The sequence below is a fragment of the Alosa alosa genome, chromosome 20 (assembly GCF_017589495.1).
Source record: "Alosa alosa isolate M-15738 ecotype Scorff River chromosome 20, AALO_Geno_1.1, whole genome shotgun sequence".
In the NCBI taxonomy this organism is placed as follows: domain Eukaryota; kingdom Metazoa; phylum Chordata; class Actinopteri; order Clupeiformes; family Clupeidae; genus Alosa; species Alosa alosa.
The window spans coordinates 15568578-15595249 of NC_063208.1; the positions used below are offsets into that span (position 1 = coordinate 15568578).

A 26672-nucleotide genomic window follows, 5' to 3' on the forward strand; every position below is an offset into this window, starting at 1 on the left:
ATTAGTGACCGGTTTTTTGCCTGAAAGGGACGCACTCACGCCCCCAAGGTGCCCCATAAAAAGACGACCTAAAAGCCCAGCAAAGTTCATGAGGGATTAAATATCAAGGGCTCAAAGTGGGAACTTTTTTTTTCCCCGCCCCACACACACACACACACACACACACACACACACACACACACCCTCCTCTCTGTCGCCCCCAAACCCAGAACCCCCTAACCTGTCTAGAGAGCAGTCGTGAGAAGACAAATGTGTTAAGGGCTTGCAATGCATCATTTGGTCCCAACTACTTTCCCCTAGACCCCCCTCCAACCACCTCTCCCCACCTCAGCTCAATACACGCTCATGGATTTTTAAAGTGTCTTTCTTTTCTCCCACCATGGCACATGCCCGTACAGTAGCGTGATGGACAGCTCTGTGTGAGGAAATGAGTGAGTCGTCTCTCACTTGCGTGTTCCGCTATTAACTCCGACTGGATCAGTTTAGTCATGCTGTTTGAGGCTAAAAGAAACAAAATATTATCCAACGGGACTATAACTCAGGTAGCACACCTGTTGTTCACTGAATCACCCCCGTGCCACAAAAGATGAATTGCCCATGCGCTCAGAAGACAATGGTTTGTTTTATACAAAATAAGATGGATGTACTCCTTATAAGATGTTGAAATAATGTCTGTCTTTTCGTTTTCCACTGGTCTAAAACTGGTTTTACCTCCATTAAAGACAACTGTTAATGTTTGGAAACCTTCCAAAGAAGGTCCCCTACCTTCTGTGATCTGAGAAATATATGCTCATCTCGTCTGAGGGCAAGCCGGCATTAAACGTATTATTCATCCGGCATGAAATTTCTCATTTACTTCTTATGCTTTCGGGTTCAGCTCTGGCTTTGGAGCTCGTAAAACTTTCTTAGGTCATCCTTTTAAAGGTAGAAAAAAAGCCTAAGAAACCTGTACCTACTTGGGTTCAGCTGCACCAAAATAAACCACATTTCCCACGGGTGCTATCTGGACAATCATTATATTCCTGCTGGGAAAAAATGGACACTTCAAAGCAGGGCACAAACATCGTATCAGCTCCTAATGGCTGTCACGGATGTGTCCTCATACTTTTAGAAATACCTATTCCCAACAGGGGAAAAAATAAATCCTAATGTGAATGCTGTGATCTCAAGTCATTTCAATTTTTTTTTTTTTTTTTAAATTCATCTTATTATGCACAAACGATGGCCTGAAATTGAATCAAATGATGATATTTGGGGAGGAAAAAACGTCCAGAAAGCCGAAGTCGCCCTTCTTCAGGGGTTGCAGTAAATCCACGTTAATGCGTGTGCCCCCTCCCTCGCTCCCCCATGGCTTAGAGTAATGAATGATGTGAGGGGTGTGCCGGCCGGGTCAGACCAGGCAGGGTACCTCATTTCCCAGAAGGCACGAGAGATCCCCATTACTGTCCACACTCATCATCTGCACCATGGGAGTTTGAGTTTCTGGCTCCTAGCATGCGGCTCAGTTCCCCCTGCCATTATCATGCAATGGTTTTTCATGCCTTTGTGAAGCAACCCATTTTCATCATTTTATTCATAATATTTTTTGCTTTTCCTATGGTTTTGCTTGCATAAATGCTTTCTCATTTTTAAAAATCAATGGGAAAAGTTGTATCTACTCTGTCTTTCTGCAGGACATTTGAATCCGTTTCTAATTCCAGCATGAATCCTTTTACAGTGCAAGAATTGTGAATCAGTGGTGTCTAGACTTAAAAGAGGCAGCTGTGTTCCGAGGCTTAATTGATTGAAATGCATTTTTATTGCCTACAGCTCTCTGTAGTGCAAGAGAACGAAATTGATATTTCTGTGGGTGGGAGTGCAGTCCTTAATTTAAATTTTAATAATAAGGAATGCTGAGTTAGTTTACTAGCAGCAGTAAATCACCAGTGAAGTTTTAAATACAATAGTAGTAAAATAATGTTTTCCTTATGTCGAAACATACATGATTATCGGGCAGACTTTTTCCTATTTTTTGTGAAGTATTGGAACTATTTTTGACTTTTTATAATATTTTATTTCCTTATGAAACCAAAATTGAAATAAAATTGCTTTACCAGGCAATGGTCTGACTATGTCCCTAAGCACCTCTGAGATATCAGTTGCTGTGATTCTGAAATATTGGTTTTATTTTTGCGAAGATGCACTGCTGTGCATAGCATAGGTCCTATTCTCTTACCTTACTTTGTTTTGATTTTTGTTCCATCTTCCCAAATGTGTGGTTTTCTGCATGGTTTTACCTTAGTCTGTATTTAAGTTCAGCCTCAAACTCTAATACGATCATCACTATGGGCTGTGGTCAAAAGCAACAAAAACAGAAGTAGATTAAATGTATTATTAGAATCGCATCTCCTACTCAATAGTTCTATTAAACTGACACAGTGCCCTATAGCGAAGGATTTATTTTCAGTGACATTTCTGTTTCCCTGCATCCATGCCTCGCAGTCTTTGATGTCCAATTATAGCGTAGGCCTAATGTTGAATATTAATCTACAGGAGGACCTTTTAGGGAAATCATTATTTCTCAATGCACCCAGCAGTGCTTCTGCAGGATATGGAAAAAAAGGATGCAGAAGGATATGACTGTTTACAGTACATATCTCTCAATAACTGCTGCTCTTTTTTGGCAGCAGTCAATTTATCAAATATGGCATTGGCAGGTAATCTGGCCACGTTCATTAGGGGCTCGGAGACGGAACTGTCCTCAGATGGAATGTCTTGCTGCCTCATAAACGCCGATGTCGGGACTAACAGATGACAATGCTTGTTATCTCTCTGTCATAGAGAGGCCCGCCCACCTCTTCCACCCCCCACAACCCTACATCCCCTTCAGACGAGCGCTTCAGTCTGCCATCTGACAGCCATTAACCCCCTTTCAACTTCCTGCACCGTTGTGCGACATCCAATCCAGTCACCCATCTGTGGAAAGCACTTTCTCAACCCCACGCCTCTCCTCTCTAGACGGTCCTACCTCCCTCCTTCACTCTCCTTTTTTATTTTATTATAATCTTTTTTTTTTGGAGTGGGGTTTTGTCACTGGCCAGAGAGTAGTCAGAAGTTGGGGCTCCTCACCCACCCCCCCTGCTTCTCACACACACCTCACACACACCACACACACACAGAGACACACACACACACACACACATACACACACACACACACACTCTTCACCCTAGTGCCTGGCTGCGGCGTGTTGTCTGAGGGGGCTATTCGAGAACTGGCTGGCTGTCCGGTCCGCTCTGCGATGTGTGCGTGGGCTGTGACTGGGGTGGGTGTTGGGGGGGGAGTGGTGTTGCTGTCTGGACAGGCCTGAGGGAAGGCAAGAGCCCTATATCGCTTTCAGCCGTGCGCTCGCTGCCGGTCCCCTAATGCAACACAGACACAACGCAGCTGCACAGCCCCGCCTGGGAGCCTGGAGTGAAGGAGAGCGAGAGGGAGGGAGGGAGGGAGCGAGAGAGAGGGAAAGAAAGAACCTGTTAGGGTCACCACAATGATGACTTCAATTAATCCGCTCAAGAATGGAAGGGGAGATCTAGAGGTTACAGCAGTGGGAGAAAAAAGTTAAAGGAGAAAAAGGGGAGGGGGGGACAATTATGTTTGCCTTTTGTTCTCATTTGAAATTGCTCTTGCTCCAAGTTTTCCGTTGTTAAACGTGTTCTCTTTTACCCGCTTTTTTCCCGTTTTTTATAGTGTGTTTTCTCTTGGGTGCATTTACAGAGCATTAAGCATATAAACAGGCTGGACGCACAAAGAGAGGCAGAGAAATATGGCTTCTCGGTGCGTTTGTTCCATGTCTTAGAAGAGAGAGAAGCGCTCGTTTGTGACCACTCATCTGGCTATGCACTGTCAAGTTGTTAATTGTCCAAGCCTTCATGGACTTTAAAGGGATTGTAAATTAAATTGACATGGTGACTACTTTAACATGCCATGTATACACATTCAAGCATATTTTGAAATAGATGATTTACTGTTGTCCAGTTTTAAGAGCATATGCTCAGTAGCTACATAGTACAGTGAGGTTTTCAACTCCAATACCTCCATGCCCACACCCCCTGCCCTTATAATATGTATTGTTGTAACATTAAGCTTCTGACAAAAATATGGATTTTTACCGCTGAATTGTAGCGCCCATGATGAAGCAGCAAATGTGAAAATCTTTGCACCAGAGTGTTTCTACAGCCCCCCTTATTTTCTTATAATATTCATGCAGGATACTTGGTTTTGGACATTTTACCACAGTAATTTTCCAATTGGATTTTTCCACCAGCCTGTTAGCGGTGGCTGTTAGCGGCATCGCTTATGGGATGCGTGCTGCTGCCACTCACGAAACCCACACGGGCGCGTGCGTTTTGGACACACACACACACACACACACACACACACAGAGTCTCCTAAGGCAGCCACACGTTCGCATGCATTCCTGCAACAGGCGCATCACCCTGCTTGGATCCGGCGAGTGGAAAGTGGGAAGAGGTGGCTGAATTCCACGGAGGGGTAAAGATTACTTGGATTATAAATGATCCCATTAGGGGGAAATGCAAAGCTACACTTGTGGGCGCGGAGGCTCAGGGTCTGCTGTGTCTGCAGATGGCGTGCCATCCCAGTCCGATGCCCAGTTCCGTATGGAATGGGGGCTTAATAAATACCTCCCCACCTCTTTCAACAGACCTCAGAATGGGTGCCCGCTGAGGTAAATGCCCCTCAACACGCCCCTCTCGGCGCAGGGAAGGCAAGCTCCCGCTGCCAAGCTCTGCCATTCTGCCACCACAATTGAACCAGTTTGAAAATTGCAAATGGAAAATAAATAGGCCATGCCAGGAGCGTTCATAAATCATTAGGAATAAGCACTTAATACTTGAGGCTCCTTCATGCACTTAAAGACCACATGCAGTCGTGCGTTGTCCTGTCGCTTATACTGCACATGACCACACTCTGAGCAAAGGCCTCCTTGTAATTGGATGTACGCTTAGAAATGTTGTTTCGTTCACTTCCATCCCTAAGTGGAGTTTATATGGATGTAGTCATACAAGTTTAGCCATATATGGTGTTATAAGATCCATCCATCCAGGCTTGTTACTGGGACACTCTGGATATGTCTAGACGTTGATTAGGGTCCGACACGTTCTAGGATCCTGCTCGGTTCTGTTTGTTATGAGCCAATTGTCATGGTTCAGTGAAACGTCAGCACCCAACAAAAGGAACCGGGTGGCCGGAAGATGATGAAGTCATCCAATCATGTCCCTCTTTTACTGGCCGCTTTTTAAAAAGGGGGACGTTTGTGACAATTTAAACAGCGGCGTAAAAAAAAAGTACTCCTACCAATAAAAAATTTAAAAGTTGTGTTTCAGTCATGGAAAAGAAAATGAGCAGAAATGTGGTGGTTTTCCATTGGCTCGTTTCAAGCCCCAAGCGTTTCATGATGTGCGATCAGGTCCACTGGGGATGCATGCCGACCCGGATGAGTTTACTGTTATCAGCGCTCGGGGGGTCAGGAGGGGAGCTCCCAGGGAGAGCTCGCTCAGCCCCACAGACCAGCTGAGCTTCCCCTCCCCAGCTGTTAACAAAAGAGCCTAACAAGCCCCTCAGTTTTAAGACCTTTACACAACTGGTGCGCTTTTGAAGTCTCGGTCATGTATATCCCTCCCTTGGCCACATTTGAACACCGCTGTCTGGTTCCCTCCCTGTGCCAGATTTATTTTGTATTGCCATCTGTTGACTGGATCTGGTGGTCACTCTGATCCACAGTAACAGTAATGGGCAGGTGAAGGCGGTCCTGTTTCCCGAGGGATCTCCCCAGCCTTCGCTTCTGAGATATGGCCACACAAACAGATGTGCTCCCCCAGTCTGTGTCGTGTACACAGGTGTGGTAATGCTAAACCCTTCGATACTGCCATTACAGCGCCCCTTTTCTTCCTCCTTGTCTTCCCACATCGCGGCGATCTCCAGGGCCAAGCAGACATATCCATAAACGTCTGAAATATCAAACACACTCTGCTAATAGACCCCTGTGCTTGTGCCGGGACCAGGGACTTGGACCACAAAACCTGCAGACAAAATGCCACATCCGCAAGCCCTCATCCCCCCCTCAGCTGTTTAAATTTTATCAAGCCCGCTCCTGATGCTTCTGCTTCTCATAAAGCCCCCTCTTTCCCCTGGCTGCCAGGCGTGTTATCGCTGTGCCAACTTACTTTGACAAAGTGTCATAGGAAAGCTAAGCTCTCAGTGCATCAATCATACTTGTGTGATGTTGGGTGTCCTGTGGCTCCACGCGGCCTGAAATGTGTACCGACTGTCCTCTTAGAGCAAATGACTAATGATTGTTCTGTTAGTAAATGACACAGATGTGTGGTAGGTTTCTCCCCATCGGTATACCATACATATGTAATTTCAACCTGTTGCATCAGAACGGAACAGGATGTTCAGACGTAACGTGTTTATGTCCTCAGTGTGTGTCTTTTGAAGACAGAGCCTCGGTCCGCGGAGGTTTGGCCATGGAGGGTCCGTTATGAGTATACCTGCTGTGGAAAAGCTCTCCTCATAGGAGGAAGTAGGGAAGTGTAAATGAGTGAAGATGTGCCTATTCCGCTTCACACTCCTCACCAAACTCCCTTACTTCCAGCCTCCGTCCAACCTTCCATTCCTTCACTCCCTTTGGGACATCCTGGTCATTACGACAAAGTCTTTGAAGGAACAACAAGTGGTGTCTGTACCACATGCTTGCCCAGTTAACTGTAGGAACTGTTCTTTTTTTTTTTTTTTAGGGAACTGGGCATGCCCCCAGGGTAATTGACTAAATGGGCAATGAGTCGGCTGTACACTGAAGTAAAAGAGGGCCAGGACATGACTATGCCGTCTAAAATTGTCTGCCAGTCTTCTTGTAGCCAGTGCAGCGCTCTGGATGTTTTCAGGAAAACTATTTTCGAGAAGTCTTTGTGTGTGTGTGTCGTTTCCACTTCCAGGATTCAGCCACCGAGCCGGGAATGCTACACTTCCAGGCATGTGGCTTCTGGTCCAAAATCAACTTCCACGGTAGTGCTCCCGAGTGACTGAACATTGGCAGGGGGGCGGTGAAGGAGGGGTGTTTGAAAAGAGGTGAAAAGAGACGAGCGAGAGAAGGAAAGCAGAAGAGAAGAGGAGACGTCCTAGGCCTCTTAATGGTGGTTTGATTGCCTGATCTAAGTCACTGTAGACAAGCATCTCTCGGCAAAGGCTGATTAGTACAGTCAACGACCTCACTGTCCTTGATGTTCTAGTCAGACTGAGTCATTGTCTGAAGGTTGAATCACTGAAGCGCTGCTTCACAATATTGAGCAAGCCCAGCTCCGGGACCCAAAGGAATCGGACAGTGTCATGCCTAAATTACAAACATGTGGCTAAGAAAAAGTCTTAAGAGGTAGAAACCTCATTGACTTGCTCCCTCTTGAAGTCATTGCCACCTAATATGGCACTTCTTCTTTTTTAAAGGAGCATAAACTTACTGGAACACTCTTAATCCGAGGCTGCCCATTAAAAAAAGTACACAGTGGTGTACGTCATTATTCTGTTTACTCTGTGGAAGCTGCGTTCATGTTGGTTTTGTCTCTTCACTGTGGCTTGGACCAGTCCAATGGAAAGCAGGCGTTTGAACCCTAATTTGAACACTTTGATGCATTTGGTAGCAATGAGCCAGTCTACTATTCCCTCCGTCTAGACAGACTCAGGTTATAGTCCGGCATTTAAATAAGTGCTCGTGAGCAATATGGAGATTTTTTTTTCTCTCTCTCTCTCTCTCTTTTGTTGGCTCACTCTCCCTCTCTTGCTCTCATGGGGAATGATGGGTACAATGGTGATGTAACTCTTGTCTGACAGACTAAGGGAAGAAAAGCCTGGGGTCCTGTCAGGAATGCAAAGAAATGGTAGAGACTCCAGTAGTGTTCATCTAAATCACAAATTCATCTCCAAGAATTGTGTTGTACCCCACTGGAAAATGGCAATGCCTCATTAAGTTGTCATGTCAGATACAAACCAAATGTGCTTGTGTTTATCGTCTAGACATCTCTCCCTCCTAATGTGTTTTTCTAGCTTTTCTTGCTGGACTTTTGTGTTTCTTTTTTGAGAGTACTGCATAAATGGTACTATCAATTTTTCAGAAGTAGCCTCTCTTGAATATCACCTCCTTATTATGTATTTACCACATCAGTTGCCATGTATTTCTTGGGATGAAAACAGAAGCAAATGGTGTGCAGATGTCCGTGTGCAATATTTTCTCAAATGGAACACAACACCCGTGGATTTGAGATGGCTCCAGTTAGCCTCACGTCTCCAAACACCTTGGGTTATGGGCTCGCTTGATTAGGAGAAATTCCTCTGTCAGGTTACGTCCGTCACCCCTTAGCCTCTAAGACTGACTGTCTGTCTCCCCCCTCTCTCTGTCTCTCTTTTTCCCCCTCTTCTGTCTGTCCTTCTCTCTCTCTCTCTCTCTCTCTCTCTCTCTCTCTCTCTATCTATCTATCTATCTATCTATCTATCTATCTATCTATCTATCTATCTATCTATCTATCTCTCTATCTCTCTCTCTCTTTGTCTCTGAGCATTGGACATACCAAGTGTCTTCCTGCTGAGCATAGTGCTGGCTTCCATCCCATAATCAAATTCAGCATGGCTAGGGTTGACATCAGCATTTACCACAGTGTCTCCTGAATCCCCTCTTGGCGAATTTCCTCACACTTGCTTCATCATCTGAGGGGCTCACCTGAGGGGTAGATGGTGTGTGTGTGTGTGTGTGTGTGTGTGTGTGTGTGTGTGTGTGTGTGTGTGTGTGTGTGTGTGTGTGTGTGTGTGTGTGTGTGTGTGTGTGTGTGTGTGTGTGCGCGCGTGTGCGCGCGCGCATCTGAGATTTCTTCCCGTGTTTACATACACTTTTTCCTATTTGTCTTTTTTGATATTATTTGTGACCGAAAGGGATGAAGTCACGCTCACTGCAGAAATTCCATGCTGCAATCCTCCCGATATTCCCGGAGCCAAGGAATCCGGGCGCTCCTAGGGAAGAGGGTCAATGATTGCAGAGGAAGCCAGGAAAAAATGTGAATGCGCTCCCGGCCAGCCTTGGCGGAGGCAGGACCTCGCCGAGGGTTTTCCTTTTCGCCCGCCGCTGCTCTTGACAGCAGCACCATCCTTTTTAATCCCTGCCCTCCTCCTCCTCCTCCTCCTCCTCCTCCTCCTCCTCCTGCTGCTGCTTCGCTGTCCAAAATGCTACAGAGCGCCGGGCAGACCGGCATTCACGCTGTGGTTCCTACTGATTTTTTATTTTTTTTTTCCCCCTCTCTCTCTCTCTCTTTTTCTTTCTCTACGTCGCTCCACCGCTCTCTGTGTTTGTTTGGCTTGGGGGTTTTCTGAGGGCTCGGCAGCTGTTTTGATGGATGGACCTGCCATTGTAGTGCCACCGCACCATTGACGTGCCAGCGCCACTCCACGCCAATAATACCCCGGCAAGACCAGACGGGTTCCGCCTCCATGAACTCTGGCCTCGGGCCCTCGAGCCCTCGTTTCCCTCTGGGCTTGGCCGCCTGACACGCTCCCTCAACCTAATTACAATGTGTGTTTTTTTTCCCTCTATTTTTTCTTTAAATTTCAACAGATTTTCTTTTATTCCACATTATTATATGATAACTGCCTGTCCAAACTATTGTCGGGGGCGGGGGGGGTTAATGACTACGGCCTAACAGCAGCTTTTAAATATTCACCGTCTAATCCTCCCCAAGCAAATGTGTCTGTCCTTTCTAATCTATATTTATTGGTTTTGGGAAGCCTGCTGAGGGCTTGGTGACTGATTGGATGTAGTGTCTGCTGTGGGTGGGAGAGGGAAGGAGCTGATGTACCCTGTAATTTGGAGGCCGCTCTCTTGCTCCCCCGGTGGCCCTTTTGCCACCTCCCTGCAGCCCTCGCTGGCCCCTCTTTATTGGGAAGCCCCTGGTGAGAATGTGTGGGGGGTCAGGCTGCGCCGTCCCCAGAGGTCTGTGGGAACAAGGGGGTGCTCGTCCGCAGGCTGCCCTGCTGTTGTTTGATGTCGCCCTGTAAAGGGACTTGTTTTCATGCAGAAAGCATCCCAGTAGAATAGTGGTCGTAAAGCCACACCTCTGGTTGGTCACTCCCCACTCAGTGCCGCTGCCATGACTCCACCACCACCACCACCACCACCCGCAGCCATCCTCCCCTTCTGTCCAGACTACCAACTAGGCTGTTTTCAGTCGGCCTCCTACAGCCCGTGGCTGCTGGCTTTAGTTAGAGCGTCATCTGAGTCACTCCTCAGTTCATCACACCCTATCAGCTCAGACGGCAGACTACAGCCTCAGCAGACACAGCAGGCTGATAACAACTTGTGTGCTGAAGAGCAGACATCATGGGGCATTTCCTTTTGCTCTCACTCTCTCTTTTATTTTCTCCCTCTCTTCTCTCTGTCTCTCTCTCTCGTTCGCTCTCGCTCTCTCTCACTTTCTTCCCCCCCCTCCCCGCTGTCCAGTCCAGCCCTTAATGGCACATTTCTCCCTCCACATCTCTTTGCCCCGGCCTGACTGCAGCTGCCTGACTGACACTTAATAAAGTCTCTGTTTAGCTGCGGAATTGAAAGCAGGTGCACGGATCTGCGTGTGCATGTCTCCCCTGCACCGATCCTCTCTCTCCCTCCCTCCCTCTTTTTCTTTCTTTCTTTCTTTCTTTCTTTCTTTCTTTCTTTCTTTCTTTCTTTCTTTCTTTCTTTCTTTCTTTCTTTCTTTCTTTCTTTCTTTCTTTCTTTCTTTCTTTCTTCCCTCCCTCTTCCTCCTCTTCCTCTTCCCTCCCTCCTTCCACCTCCTTACGTGTCCCCGCTGCTCCCCCCTCCCCAGACAGACTGTCCAGCTGGGACAGTGAGGGACACCACAAGTCACAGACGACACCTCTGGCAAGTCCCCTGTCCACCACCCACACCACTGGCCTCCTTCATGTGTCATGCTCTGGCAGCGGGAAACGTCTCCTTCCCCACTGCCCCCTCTCCCTCCCTCCCCTCCCCTCCTTCAACCGGGAAAGTCCTTCAGGACATTTTCTTTTCCTCCCCAAGCTGACTTTCTTCTCTTGATTCTCTGTATGCTCCATTTAATATGCTTTACAGGCTGCTACTTTTCAGACCCAAATTGAGATTTGTGATATAGACCATCTTTTGTCTGAGCCTCGAGGCTGCACTTTCTCAGCTGTCAAACACCGTCCCGCTCCCGACGAGACGTTCCCTGGCAGAGTCCAGCTAGGCTGTCCTCGTCTGTCTTATGGATTTATGGCCGTTGCCAGGTAATGAAGGCACTGATGGAGCCGAGCCACCGACGCCAGTACGTTCTATGAGCAATTTGAAAGCGGAGACAGGCAAAAAAAGAGAGAGAGAATCATAAACGCTGAAATGTATATACGTCTTGCATATATGGTATCTTTTCTCAAATTTCCCTGTTCGACAAGCGGCATTCAGTCTTCTTAGAAGACTCCCTTTGAGCCGTAGGAGGAGAGGGGGGGGGGTGCACAGGCGCCTTTTCAGAGGTGTAACCCGAGCCCAAGCAAACCGCCGGCAAGACTCCGTGCCCAGAAGTCGGTGTGACTCCTGGAGCTGGTGAAAAGTAACATTTGTCTCTGGTCAGGATGGCGGGGGGGTCTATCCCACACAGACCCGACCCACCCTGGGAGGCAGGCAGGCAGTCTGTCATGTACCGAGGTCTAACGTGCCTCGCTGGGTCACTGGCAGGTGGGTGTCATCATCTGCAGCCTAACTCCCAACTCAGCCTAATACAGCCTAGACTAAATATTGTTTGATGTATGACAGTTACACGCTTGGTATGTACTACCAAGTACTATACTACTGCATTGCGTTGCCTACACAGAAGTGTGTAATGTAGTGTACTATGTATATTATCTTCAGAAGATTAATGATGGTATATGTTAAAGGGGATTTGCCACACTCTTCTCAGAAGATGTTGTTATGGTAACCTTTCAAAAGGTCACCCAAACATCTGTATGTCTGTCTCTTTATCCTTCTTTTCCTCAGTTGTAGAGTGGATTTTGTTTCAGGAAATATCACATTAGGCCCTGTACTTTGGTGTTTTTCCTTTTTAAAAATCTACTTCGAGACGACCAGAGTGGGCTAACCCCTCAGCGGATGCCCTGTGAGCCAAAAAAAAGGTTTTGATTCCCCTTCAGAAGACGTAGCACCCTATTCTGTCGCTCGAGACATTACATCACAGAATTACGCCAAGCAACATGGTGGAGCATTTCGAAAGCCTAATTAAGAAGTGGCCAATCATACGACCTGCTGTGGCTTCTTCGACCAATGGCCTTCCAGACAGCCAAGAAGGAAAACAACAAGGGCCCGAGCCGGTAGCCTATCGCCCGGCACGTTGCAAATGGGGGGAAGGCTTCGAAGACGGGAGCCCAGAGGGAGGGGTTCCTCCAGCTGGCCAGAGCTGTGAGAAAAAGCGTGACTGGGCTGCCCACTCTTTCCTAATTGGATATGGTAGGGGTGTTTTTATTGAAATCACTCACAGGTGCAGGCTCCCACTTTAAAGAGCAACACCACAACCTCTGAGAACTTTCAGCTGTCTTAGTACGTGTGTGTTAGAGTAGGTGTGTGTGTCTTTGTCTGTGCGTGTGTGAGTGTGGGTGGGTGAGTGAGAGAGGGTTTATGTGTGTATGTCTCTGCCTTGTTTCTCAGACAAAGAAATCTCTATTTTCGAGCGCTGTATCCGTTTGTTTTAATAGCTGCTGTGGCTGTACAATGGTATCGCAGCGCAGTGTAGCGACAGACTCTTGAGTGAAATGGCCGCAGGCTAAGGCAGAGTAAAGTTGTTTGCCCACTCCACTCTCCCTCCCTCCCCGTCCTCCTACTTTCCCTTTTTAAGCACCGCTGCGGGTTTCTCACCCAGGGTGCACCTGTGTAGTCGGGGAGGGCTGCGGGCCCCTAATCCATGCAGAGGCACGAGCACAGCGGAGAGGGGAAGGAGGAGAAGTGGAGGATGATGAGTGTGAGAGCACGCTGTGGCTCAGACAAAACATCTCACGGAAATGAGGACCACCGGCCTGTGTGTGTGTGTGTGTGTGTGTGTGTGTGTGTGTGTGTGTGCCTACAATTCCGTTTGTGAGAATGAGAAAAAGTGTGTGTGTGTGTCTATGTGTATGCCACTCTGTATTTTAGTGTGTCTGTGCCTATGCCTAACACATGGAAAGAGTCTAGCATCAAACTACCACTTGAGTTATAAAACACCAAGTCCAAGGATTTAATTTGTAAACAGTACTCTAAAAGATTTACTACATTCTGTTCTTGCATTGTGAAGAATGCATAGGTTTCTATTGGGTTTAATTAGCGCCTTTGTATTCTTCGTTGTACAAATTGCACTCTGATTCTGAATGTGAGAAATCTTAGTCTTGCAAGTGGATATTATCACAGCATTCTCACAAACTACCCAACTACCTTAATTTTCAGTAGACCCCTGCTTCTACAGTAAGTAGAACCTTAAGACTTGAGGCATAAGCCAAGTCCTTAATGTCTCTCATGTCTCCGTACTCTACAGGATATCCGCAATACTGTTGGCAACATCCCCATGGAGTGGTACAAGGACTATCCGCACATTGGCTATGACCTGGATGGCAAGAAGATCTTCAAGCCCATCCGGAACAAGGATGAGCTGGATGAGTTTCTGGACAAGATGGAGAATCCTGATTACTGGTAGGGAGAATGGAATAAGCGTCACTACTCTTACGAGTAATGCTAGTCATGACCGATGAAGACAGTATGTCATACAGAGTTTCTTCAGGCCATTTTTCCCCCACTTTATTTAATCATGTCTCTTGCTTTACATTTTGTACAGGCGTACTGTACATGACAAGACAACGGGCACAGATATTCGTCTCTCAGATGAGCAGGTTGACCTGGTGCATCGTCTTCAGAGGGGACAGTTTGGCGATGTTAACTTCAATGAGTATGAGGTGAGAGACTTCGCAAAACACACAAACAAACACTGCAGCAACAAACAGCAGCAAAACCTCATCACAGATGAGCCAATAGAAGCCAGCGTGACCAAAAGAATGTAATCCTCACTTTGCGGTCTACCTCTAACTACTGTGTAAAAAAAAAAAAAAAAAACACAAAACACTTGTTTTTTTTTTTTACATCAATGATATTATATAAATGAGCTCCTAGATAATGGACCTAGCATAGAGCAGGAGAAAACAAACCTCAGTTGGGTCATTATCCTCTCCACGAGGCACCCGCAGAACCCAAACCCAGTCTGCTCCCACCGCTGACAAATGAGGCGAAGGCACCCGGAGTTAACGTCCCTGCAATTAGCCTTGTGTGACTGGGGGAAAAAACATGGAAGTCCTGCCTGAGAAGCAAGTGCTAGCCAGATTAGCTTTAGAGGTTTCGGTTAATGGCCATACAGTAAGTGCCACAATAGGCCAGCTGGTTTTAGAGCTTTTTGTTGGTAAATAGGGACTGTAGGAAAAGGGAAGGAGCTAGCATAGTGTGGCTAGCGTTTAGCTGAAACAGTCAGTCCAAATTTCTGCAGTGCTGTCATTGCAGTTTGGTGTGTAGACAACTTAGTTCATGATTACCACTGAAGTTCATAAAGACAGAATCATGAGTCAGTTTGCATAGATCTGTATCTGATCATTGTGGTTTGGAATGATAAACATGGTGGATTACAGAATTTAAAAAAAAAAAAAAAGATGGGCGCCACCTGTTTGTAGAGACTCGTGTCCCTAGTGGCATGTTCTTGAGTTTTATGTTGTGTCTGTAATTTTTCAGGATTATTTGCCCAGATGTTCTTATTTGCCATATGGTTTGAGTCTTTCTATAACAATATTAGTAGTGAATGTGTTTTTCTATGCTCCCCTAGAAAGTCTCACTCTCTCTCTCTCTGTCTCTTTCTCTCCCACCATCTCTCTCTCTCTCTCTCTCTCTCTCTCTCTCTCTCTCTCTCTCTCATTCATTTACTCATTCGCAGCCTTCCGTGGACTTTTTTACCAATGAGGTCATGATTCACCCAGTGACCAACAGGCCGATGGACAAGCGCAGTTTCATCCCCTCTCTGCTCGACAAAGAAAAAGTGAGTCCCGTTTTCTTGCTCCTTGACCAGCATTTCTCCCTCTCACTCACCCTCTTTCTTTGGCTTTTCTCTCTCTCTCTCTAAGGAGGCTTTGTCACATATTAGGTTTTACACTGGAAACCTATAGTTTTATTTACTTTAAATATAGCCAGGGTGAAATAAAAATGTTCATGTTTCGAGCCTTTTGGCCAGTAACTACTCCCACATGTGCAGCATTAGGCGTAATGATTCCCACATAGTTTTTAAAGTGGAAGTGGTGTTGAAATTCTGCTGTAATGGGGCTCAGAAAATTGGAAGCTTAAAGAAATTAGACCCCCCAAAACCTCCTTTTGCGCGAATAAAACACGTACAACACCGCAGGCTTGGATTCGGCGGTGTGCACAGAACCCGACGGCAAACGCACCCGTCGAGGTCTGCTTTGCCTCAGTCAGCGTGGTGTTCGTGTGTAATTGATCCATTCTCTGCGGAGCGACGGCATCTTAAAAATTACTCATATGTGCCGGGCGTCCACCTTCGCAATGCTGCCGCATTCTTGCATGTTTCCCCTATAACATGCTCAGCGTAGTCGACCTCCCACCCTCCCTTGAGTTGCAGGTGATTTGATCCAAGTCATTTTTTTTTTTACCATTTACGATGTTCTCCTCCCCAAACAGGTGAGCAAGATGGTCCACGCCATCAAGATGGGCTGGATCAAGCCGCGCAAGCCCAAGGATTCCACACCGCAGTACTATGACCTGTGGGCCAAGGAGGACCCCAATGCCATCCTGGGGCGCCACAAGATGCACGTACCAGCGCCCAAGATGAGGCTGCCTGGGCACGAGGAGTCCTACAACCCTCCGCCCGAGTACCTGCTCTCAGAGGAGGAGGTACTGATTTGTTTCCTCTCCTTTCTTTTTGTGGGATCTGCAGTTAAAGGATCGATGGATGTATGAATCTCAGAGACCTAGTTCTACCTAAAAAAATGAATACAAGGCCCTAATTGAAATGGCAAAGTGCAGACTTGTGCATGAAGTTGTAGGAGCATTGCCCTGACCCACCCATGTTTGTGCTTAGGATCTTGTTCTTGATGTAGGGTCATGTTATTAAATTACAACATTGATTTGATTAAATTAGCGTCAGTTTATTTTTGCGTGGCCCTTCATAAATTAAAATGAGGCCTTCACTGTTTTAGTTGGGGTACCCAAATGGCACTGCCCTCTGGGCACATACCTCAGTTTCCACAGTGTCGACTGTGTGTGTGTGTGTGTGTGTGTGTGTGTGTGAGTGAGTGTGTGTGAGCGTGTGTGTGTGTGTGTGTGTGTGTGTGTGTGTGTGTGTGTGTTTCTCCCTTAATGTACTTGAATTTTTTTGGGGAAGCAATTGCTCATCTACTGTTGTCCCTTTCTCCAGAGGCTGGCATGGGAGCAGCAGGATGCTGAGGACAGGAAGTTGAATTTCCTGCCGCAGAAGTACGAGTGCCTACGTGCTGTGCCCGCCTTCTCCCGCTTCATCCACGAGCGCTTCGAGCGCTGCCTCGACCTCTACCTGTGCCCACGCCAGCGCAAAATGAGGGTAAAGCCATGTCTGTCACCACGTGATTCGTTACAGGGAATTCTTCCCCTGGATTCCTCTGCTGTGTCTCTCTCCATGTTCCCCTTCTGGCTTCCATTAGCTCTCTGTCTGGATGTCCATGTCTGGCCCTTGCTCCTTATGTCACTGGATTTTGCACATGTCCTACTCTGTCTCCTATCACAGACTATGTCTTTCTTTATTTCTGTCATTCTCTCTCTTACTCTCTATCTCTCTGTGTCTCTCTTGCTCAATTCAAATCGATTGGCATGACTACTCTCTCTCTCTCTCTCTCTCTCTCTCTCTCTCTCTCTCTCTCTCTCTCTCTCTCTCTCTCTCTCTTGCTCAATTCAAATCGATTGGCATGACCTCTCTCTCTCTCTCTCTCACTTACTCAATTCAAATTCAGATTTAAAAGAGCTTTATTGGCATGTCTGCTCTCGCTCTCGCTCTCTCTCTCTCTCTCTCTCTCTCTCTCCCCTTTCCTTTGCAAGTTTGTCTCATATACTCCCTTATGTCTCCCCAGGTGAATGTCAACCCAGAAGACCTCATTCCCAAGCTGCCCAAACCCAAAGACCTGCAGCCGTTCCCCACTACACAGTCTCTGGTAAGTGCCAGACAGCACCACTCATCTTTGATCTCTGGACCCCCACTGACTGCTCCCTTCACCCTTCACAGGACAGAACAGAGAGGGGAGAGGGGGGGGGCGGGTGTATGATGAGGGGTTCGTTTAGCAGGACAGAAGAGTCGCCAAACTGCACTTAGCAAGGCCCTCACAGCGAGATGGGTCCAGATTTGGGGGGGTGGGGTAGTGGGGGGGTTGGAGGTTGGAGTGTGCCGTCACAGACCACAGCTCTTCCCGTTAAAGAGGTGGCACGGCGCTAAAGCTAAAGCACGGCTCAAGACGGCAGCGCCGCCACCGCCATCTCACCCGGCTCTCCAGTTTCAGTCTCCATAAAAGCCGTGGCGTTAAACCAGACGCCTGCCTCGTCTGCTCTCCACTGGCCCAGGCAGACGGGGATGCACGGGCGACGACGCATTAACGAGAGAAATCGGAGAAGAGCTGCAAGGTCACCCTCACCATCCCGCCAGCCCTCACTTTTGGACCGGGCCTTAGTCTGGATGGTTGTGTGTGTGAATGGGTTTGCCTGGTGTTTGTGTGTGTGTGTGTGTGCGTGTGTGTGCGTGTTTGTGCATTTTAATTAGTGTCTGTCTGTGTCCTTTCTGCAGGTGTACCGTGGTCACACCAGCCTTGTGCGGTGCATTAGCGTGTCCCCCACTGGACAGTGGCTTGTGTCAGGTCAGTGTTCTGCCTGTTTTTCTCTCTTTTTTTCTCTCTTCTCTCTCTCTCTCTCTCTCTCTCTCTCTCTCTCTCTCTCTCTGTCTGTCTCTCTCACTCAATCTCTCTCTCACACACACATACACTATCTTTTTTTACGGTTGGTCTGTCGGTCTGTCTGTTCTGGTCATGCTTTCATTTTGTGTCTCACTGTTGCTCACATAAATCATTCCATCTTTCCTCTCTCTCTCTCTCTCACTCTCTCTCTCCCGCCCTCTCTGCCTCACTTGCCCACCCTCCCTATAGATCACACTCTATCACTTTTTCTTCTCTTTCTCCATAGTCCTCTCTGTCTCTCCCTCCCACACTCTCTCTCCATAGCCCCTTCTCTCTCTCATTCTTCTTTACCCCCCTCCCCCACCTTTGGCACAACTCGGCCCGTGTTGTCAGAAGCCCTTCTCTCCTGCGTGGCTCATTTTTAGCGCTGGCCTGTTATTACTTGAGCGGTAGCTAACTGGCTGCTGAAATCAGCCCCTCAAACACACGCCATGATGTCATGGCCAAAGGATCTCCCCCTCGCCAAGACGAGATCGCCGGGGCGAGAGAGACAAGGCAGCGCTGTCGCGAGATGTAAGAGATTGGACTCGGATTTGATGCGAGGGCTGAGGAGTGTTTTGAGGGTGGGGGGGGTGGATGACTAAGTGAAGCTGATGGCAGGCTTGGCTAGTGAAGGCTCCTATACAGGCTGGCACCTGGCTTAGGGGATAAATCAATCACAGGAAACTCATGATCTGTTCATCTTTTCTCTCTCTCCCACCACCACCGATCTGCTCTCATCCTCAGTTTTCATTTGTGGGTGGGGGGTGAAGGGGGGTGGGGTGGTTTATGGTTTCTGGCAGTGGGACTCACTCTGGGAGCTGCTCAGGGGAAATCAGATGGAAAGCCTTCGCTCAGGTTGCTTGGGTCAGGGGAGTTCACATCGTCTGTTCTCATTCTCTCTTTCTCTCTTTCATTCTCTTTTTCTCACTCTTTCTCTCACTCTTTTTCTCTTTCTCTCTCTCTCTCTCTCGCTCACTCATACATACTCACACACACTCTCAGTCCCCTAACACACACTCACACAGTGAGTGAGTTTGGCTCCAGAGATGACAAAAACCAGTCAACAGCCAATATGAAGGGATTTCTTGGATTTCTTGGCCTATCTGTTAGGATGGAAAGATGGAAGTGAGATATGTACATCATTAAGCAGAAGTCTTGCAGAAGTTAAGCAGAAGTCTCGTAGAAGCCCCCCCCCCCTTCGAGGCTTCAATCCAACTCGGCATGTGTTCAAATCAACCATCAGCACCATCACTTAACCCCACCTATCGCCTCTAGGTACAGGACAGGAGAGAGCAAGAAGAGGAGGAAGAGGAAAGTAGACTGAAAAACAGTGCGTTATAAAGCATAATGCATACGCGTGATCAATTCTTTAGTTCTTCTGTTCTCAGGTGCATGAGCTTCGTCTGGCTTGTTTGTTTTAACACAGTGTGGGGCGTTTGTGGCAAATGAAAACCACAGGAGCGAAACGATCCCTCAATAGTATGAAAATGTGGTCGGATTTGCCCCCAGGCCATTTGAATGCGGTGTGGTTAAGTGGCGATCAACTCCAGCCATCTGTACACAGAGCACAGGTGTTGCCCAGTGCATTGTGTCCACACAGCTGCATGGAGGGCAACTCCCTAACAAACAACCAAAGAGAGGGGGGGGGGGGGTTTGGGGGTTGGGGGTTGGTTGACGGCCATTTGGTGGCAATATCTGCTAAGCCGTCCATAACAAAGGACTTCATAAAGGCCATATGCAAAACCACTACAGTCAACGCCACTCTTTTGTCTTGCTGTAAAATATATTAAACCAGTCATAAAAGGCTCTTTCCCACAGTAAATGTGCAGTTGACAACCTCCCAGGAATTACGGCCCCGCCCCCTCATCCCCCCCCCCCCCCCCCAACCACCACCACCAAATACGTACACTCCCCTCCCCAAATTTGTTTTTCTATTGTGAGTCCTTTTGTCTTTCTCTTTTCCCTCTCTCCGAAATAATTATTTCCATATCGCTCCTCTTGTGTTTTAATGGGGTGACCGTGGGACCTCGGTGTCCCGGCCTAGAGTGGCGTGATTACAAAGGGACTCTTATTGCGTCTGTCTGGTCGTCTCCCGAGCCAAACCCAGTTATCATTAAAAAATAAAGACAAGCCGAAAGCTAGTTGGAAACTCTCTTATTAGGAAGATACAAGTCCAATAGTAGTTAAAAGAAACACAGACTTGGAAAAAAAAACTGACATTTGAAGCAATTTGTCATTTGTGTTGTACAACTTTCCCTCCCTCCCCATGTCAAGCCAGCCCTCCGCCTTCCTCCCACCCCAAGTCTTTTTTTATGAACTTCTCTGTCGTTTGTCGCGTTCCAAGCCTCTCACGACACGCTCGAAAGGCGTTAGAAGCGCAGAAGCCTGACGCTGTTAAGGAGCTGTGTGTACGTTCACACTCTCTCCAGACACACACACACACACATACACACACAGTCCAGATCTCTCCGCATAAGCATTCCTCTCTAATGATGTGGCCACAGCAGGACCGATGGTGGCCTTTTTCATCCCAGAGCTTCAGGCTTGGCACAGGCACTCAGGCCTCATTGCCACGCTGGTTAGTTAAACAACACCCGGGATTTAGGACTGGCTTCTGTGAGTGTGTGTGTGTGTGTGTGTGTTTGTGTGTTTGTGTCCCTGTGTGTGTGTTGGGCCAATTTATGTGTCAGTTGATGTGTATGTATGTAGGCCTGTGTCTGTGTGTCTGTGTTTATGTGTGTATGTGTGAAGACCTCTGCATGGGTCTGGTCTGTGCGCCTGTTTGTTGGGCGAAGTTGTGTGTGAGTGTGTGTATATGTGTGTGTGTGTGTGTGTTTGTTAATGGCCTGTGCATATGAGTGTACTGGGTCAGGTTGTGTGTAAGCTAGCATCTGCTAATTTGCCTGGAGATTTGACTCGTGGACAGAGCCACTTTCGCATGAATGAACCCTTCCCATCCCTTGAAGGAAGAAGGGAGGGAGCGAGAGATAGTGAAAGAGAGAGGTAGAGAGAGGAAAAAAGAAAGAAATCCCACAGGGTTGCTTAGAGACACAACTACAAATTAGCGGGGTAGTGCGGGGAGAGCAAAGGGGTCAACAGAGGCGAGGCCAGAGGCTGCCCCGCCGCCACCGACAGGAAGAGCTCTGCCCTGCCAGCCTCAGCACGTCAATAAAACACACATACACATACATACACACACACACATGCACACACTCACAACCACACACTCACACACACACAAGTAAACATGTATTTAGGCACAAGAAACCATGTGTGTGTGTGTGTGTGTGTACACACACATACACACACACACGCACCCATAAACACACAAATATGTACTGTCAAGTCAAGTAAACTTGTACACACACATAGTTAAAGATGAACTCGGACAAAGAGATAGAGAAACAGATACAGAAACGAGATGTACATGTACACTTCAACAAACTACATGTACACTCCAAACTCACAAATATGTTGATTGACAAGTACAAGATTGACTACATGTAAACTCCCTGCCTTGATACGTACACACACACACACTTAAGAATTCGCACACACATTGACACCAATTTCAGTTCATACGTACACACACACACACACTCTTGGAAAGAATTTGCGCACACATTGACACCAATTTGAGTTTACTCCGGACATTCATTCACCATGAGCAGTCTCATTATAGTCTCTCATCTTTCAAACGTTTAGTCTCGTCGTTGCGTCGCTTTGTGTCATCACAGGTCGGAGTCATCACTTGGATGAGGCGCCGAGCGGCAGTCAGCGTTTTATACTGTGTCATTTGTAGAGGAGTGATACTAATTGTGGGCAGATCACAAAGACCCCAGTCCAGTCACCAGCAGACTCTCCGATCCTCTCCTCTGACTCACCCCTGGACTTGCACTTATTTAACAGATCATTGGATTTTATATCGCAGCATTTTTTTCCCCTCTTCTGGAGTTTTAGTGTGCCAGACGTCCGTGGGCCTCGTGTCAGATTTATGTCCGACTTGCACTGGCCTCCGTGTCGCAAAACAAGAGGCAGTGGCACGTTTCCAAGGCGACGATCCGCACGGCATGGCCCTGCTTTGGCCGACCACAGCTATGTGTGCCCAGACAAGGACCACACTAAGCCCCCCCCCCCCAAAACACACACACACACACACACACACACACACACACACACACACACACACACACACACACACACACAAACAGACACACAAAACATGGCACAAACATGGACACACACACTCAAAACACACTGGCACACACACCCACACAGATATACACTCTAGGGGCTGTCCTGGCCCTTCTATATCCGTCGCCACATGGCGCTCACTACTTAAAAAGTGATTATGGTCGACGGAGTTATTACACTGGGCAACTCCACCCTCCTGAGTGGCCGTGCCCTGGGTCGTCCTCCACTCTCTTTTGTCCCCTCCTTTTCCATGTTGTTTTTGCGCGTTTACGAACCGTGCAGGTATTAAAAGTAAAAATAAAAATAAAGGCCTTTAACAAGTGGGGGCGACCCTCTCACAATGTAACCCATTCACGCAACGCCAGCATCGGTGATGCAGCAGGCAGGAGAAGTGTTTTCTTGTAGACACACTAAACCTAAGTCAATACCTAATCAATACCTAATACGGTATGTCCTGTGGTGTAATACCAGTAGCTATGGCAACAGTGACTTAATTCTTTCATGCCAATAAAGCATCATTCCACTTGATTTGAGCTGGACAAGGAGAGCCGAAGAGGAAGAGGGGAGAGGTTGAACTGCAGCGAAAAAGGTCAGTGTTTTTGCGAGTAGCCAACACAGGGCTCTGGCTCCCGGAGCTGACTGCAGATCAGCCAGTGCTGACGGAGGCAAGCCAGTGGCGGATGAGTTATGGGGCCGGAGGGGGCCCCCGTCAGCGGAGGCATCTGGAGCCCGCAGAAAGCTGTTATTGTGCCGAGGGCCCCCCGTCACTGCATCATCCTGTCAGGGTGGAGGAGGACGAGGGACGGGGATGGAGGGACAGGGGGGGTCAGAGCGGCGCGGTACACAGAGGCCGGTGCTCTCGTATGCATGCTGACCTTCTCGCCTGGCCGCCAGCCTGCCAACACAAAAACAGGAGCAGAGCCCTGGCTACTGCACAGATGTGCACACACACACACACACACACACACACACACACACACACACACACACACACACACACACACACACACCACACACACACACTGTTGATTTGGAATTATTCTTGGAACAGAGACACAACAAATAACAAATTTCACAATGACAACAAGACAACACAACACACTCTCACATACACACAGCGTTGGGGTCTGTCCATCTTTTCGTGAAAGTACAATTTCACAAAATTGGTTTTCTCATTTGTCATTTCCCCTGCATGTTTCCTTTGGATGTTTTTGCTTCCTCGACCATGTTCACTTTCATCTCTCATTCTTTGGTTCTCTCTCTTTCCCTCTGTCCATCTATCTGTCTCTCTCCATCTATCTTTCTCTCCTCCTGCTATGAGACTTCTCATGACTCGCAGCACAATCCGTCTTGTATGTACATAAATCCCCCCCCTCCCTAACTTCACTGGAACTGGGACAACATCCTAGAACACTCTGTCACCTTGTGTTAAATCGAACTAACTAATGATCGTCCTACTGGGATTCTTGGCGCAAACCTGATTGTTCCTGCTTCTGTGTGTGTGTGTGTGTGTGTGTGTGTGTGTGTGTGTGTGTTTGTGTGTGATGGCTCCCTAGGTTCGGACGATGGTTCGGTGCGCTTCTGGGAGGTCAGCACGGCGCGCTGCATGAAGACCATTGAGGTGTCCGTTGCCGTGAAGAGCGTCGCCTGGAGCCCCAACCCGGCTGTCTGCCTGGTCGCCATAGCATTGTAAGGATCCCCACTCCCCTCCTCCTCCTCCTCCTCCTCCTCTTTTTACCTCTCTCTTGCTTTCTTGTAGAAGGAGGGATAGAGGGAGGGAGGGAAGGAGGGAGGAAGTGTGAGCATTAGAGGGCTTGGCAGGTTGAACTGCTCCTCTTTTCATCTCTTCTCTCCTCTCCCTTCTTCTCTCTCTCTCTCTCTCTCTCTCTCTCTCTCTCTCTCTCTCTCTCTCCCCCCCTTCTCTCTGACATGGCTGTGATAGCGATAACTGTAAAAGCAGCCCTACAGTCGTATTACATTACCTTTAAAGATTTACACAGAAATCCTCCATCACCTTTCCCTTTCTCACCCCTCTCCTCTCTTTTGCATGTGCTCTACCCTCTCACCTTGAGCTTTTCTTTCCTTCTCCTGCTTCCCTTCTTTTCTCATCCCTCTCTTCTTTCCCCCCCCCTCTCCATGAAAAATCCTCCTGCGCTCCGATCAGGCGAGCGCTGACAGCCGAATTACTGTATCGTGTCAGAGGTTAACCACAGCCTAAGTGAAGAGACGGTTCGAGCTGTAACGACTTTTGAATTTTGTGTAAATACACTCAGTGTCTGCTTCTTTTTTTTTTTTTTTGTGCGCGCGCTTCTTGACAGAGTAATTACTTTGATTCGTCCTGACTGTGAAATAAGCAGAAACATTAAGTGGTATTTTAAAAAAGCTGTTTTTGCCGCAGTGGGATAAATCGGTATCAGGCTGTCCCAGATATGATTAGTCTTGCAGCCCTGCACAATGTGAAGTATTCTCTGAAGCCCCATTTTGTCCTTCATTCAGCTTTAATGTTAAGTGGCCTATGAGTATAATATATTGCTTTATAATATAATGATGGATATTGACGTGGATGTGTACATTTCTGTGGTTATTTGACACTTTTGCCATGTTTAGACAGTGGATATGGTTTCATGGCTCTTTGTATTGAACCTTGAAGCCTTTCACACTATTTAGTCTGGAGTTGACAAATACAAATGGTCGACTGCAGTTGTTCCGCTATTCAAGAATAATGTTAATGACATGAACTTCCTTCAGATATAATGGATTTCAGTGAGTATTTTACTTGTGTACCAGGATGGTAGACATAAATTCATAGCAGTTTTACACTGAGTCAGACTCTGGTCTCAACATAATTATCACTACATTGCATTTACATACAACTTAACTTTGGGTAAATTAAAACATTCGTCTCCATCAGAGAAGTGTACTGTAAAGGGAAACTGTTTGAAACTCAACCCACCCTCTCTTAGAACAGTACTGGCAGTCTCCTCACCCTAGCCTCTCTCTCCCTCCCTAACTCCCTCCCCCCCTCTTTCAGTAACGAGACGGTGGTGCTGCTGAATCCAGGCCTGGGTGACCGCCTGATCTCAAGTGCCACTGACCAGATCATCTCGCCCTCGAGGAGCCGGAGGAGGTCCGCGAGCAGCCTGTCCAGTGGGCCGCTGCCGAGGGCAAGGACCAGGAGCTGGGCTACCGCCTGCTCCTCACACACCCGAAGGTATCATACAGCATGTCATATACAAAACACAAGTCACACGTCATACGTTTAAGTGTCGGGTGTTTGGTAGATGCATTTGATGCTACAAAATGTAGGTCCTATTAAAAAAAACAAGATTGGACTTTGCATTGTGCATATGCATGCAGTGGTACTGTCCATCAGTGATGGAACAGCAACTGTTTTTGATTTGATACACATTGTTATTGGTATTTGCATGTCATTTCTTAATGAAGGCGAAAAATTGAAATAGAAATTCACGAAATAACGGCAAGGTCTTAGGTCTGATACTGAACAGTGGAGTTTGTAAATGCCAACACTTCATAGAATGTTGATAGGAGGATTACATCAATAACATTGGATCTACTTCCATCCGAGATAGTCTTTTAAATAACTGCAGTGTAGACCACTAAAACAAGTGAATTAAGTGAAGCTCTGACTGAACAAGTAGCGTTAATAGTAAAAACCCTCTAAAATTAGCACAAGTTCTTCACACCCCTCTAGTTATGGCCCGTCAGTTGTTTGCCTTTGCACAAGGACGTCAACATACTTTATTTTTTCCTTCTGTCTGCTCAGAAAGTCCTCACGTGAGCTGAATCTCGCAAGCTCTTCTCAGCCCCAGACTTTGTGGTTTGTTTTTTTTCCCCCTCAAGTGGAAAGAAATATAAGACCCATCTAGTTTCCAATTAAAACGGCAGGGAAAAATAGAGAGCAGAGGCTGTGACAAACTCACACAAGCCAGTTGGCAACCTGCAAGAGGCAGCAAGGATAGCATTAATAATAATAATAATAAATTCAGCCACAGCCTTTGAATGTGTGTGTGTGTGCGCGCGTTCGTATGTGTGCGCGCATGTGAGTGTGTGTGTGTGCGTACGTATGCTTGTGTGTGGTGGATTTTTTTAACGGTCACAATTGGATTATGTTGCCCATGAAATTACCACAGAATTACATTGACCTCCGACCTTCAGCCGTTTTCAGTGACTCACTCACTCCTCGTTTTTCACTCTGTGGCTATGTCGCCCCAACCTGGTTTGCTTTTTCCTCTCTCTCTCTCTCTCTCTCTCTCTCAATCTCTCTCTCTCTCTCTCTCTTTCTTTCTCTCTCTCTGTGTTCCTTTCGGTCTGTCTTCGTATACCTCTCCTTCCCTTTGCTCTTACCTTTCCTCACTTTTTTCTTCATGTCTTCCTTTTCTACACCTTTATACACTTCTAACTCT

General features: G+C 47.3%; 1 protein-coding gene across 1 annotated transcript in view; it reads left to right on the plus strand.

Annotated features, from left to right (window-relative positions):
* Nucleotides 1-26672, plus strand: part of bop1 (BOP1 ribosomal biogenesis factor) — a 58735-nt gene that overhangs the window by 28264 nt on the left and 3799 nt on the right. Inside the window, 10 exon segments of the mRNA XM_048229922.1 lie at nucleotides 13593-13747; nucleotides 13890-14007; nucleotides 15027-15128; nucleotides 15782-15994; nucleotides 16518-16679; nucleotides 17203-17283; nucleotides 17907-17976; nucleotides 23805-23937; nucleotides 25280-25350; nucleotides 25353-25459. Coding sequence (XP_048085879.1) covers nucleotides 13593-13747; nucleotides 13890-14007; nucleotides 15027-15128; nucleotides 15782-15994; nucleotides 16518-16679; nucleotides 17203-17283; nucleotides 17907-17976; nucleotides 23805-23937; nucleotides 25280-25350; nucleotides 25353-25459 — 1212 coding nt within the window.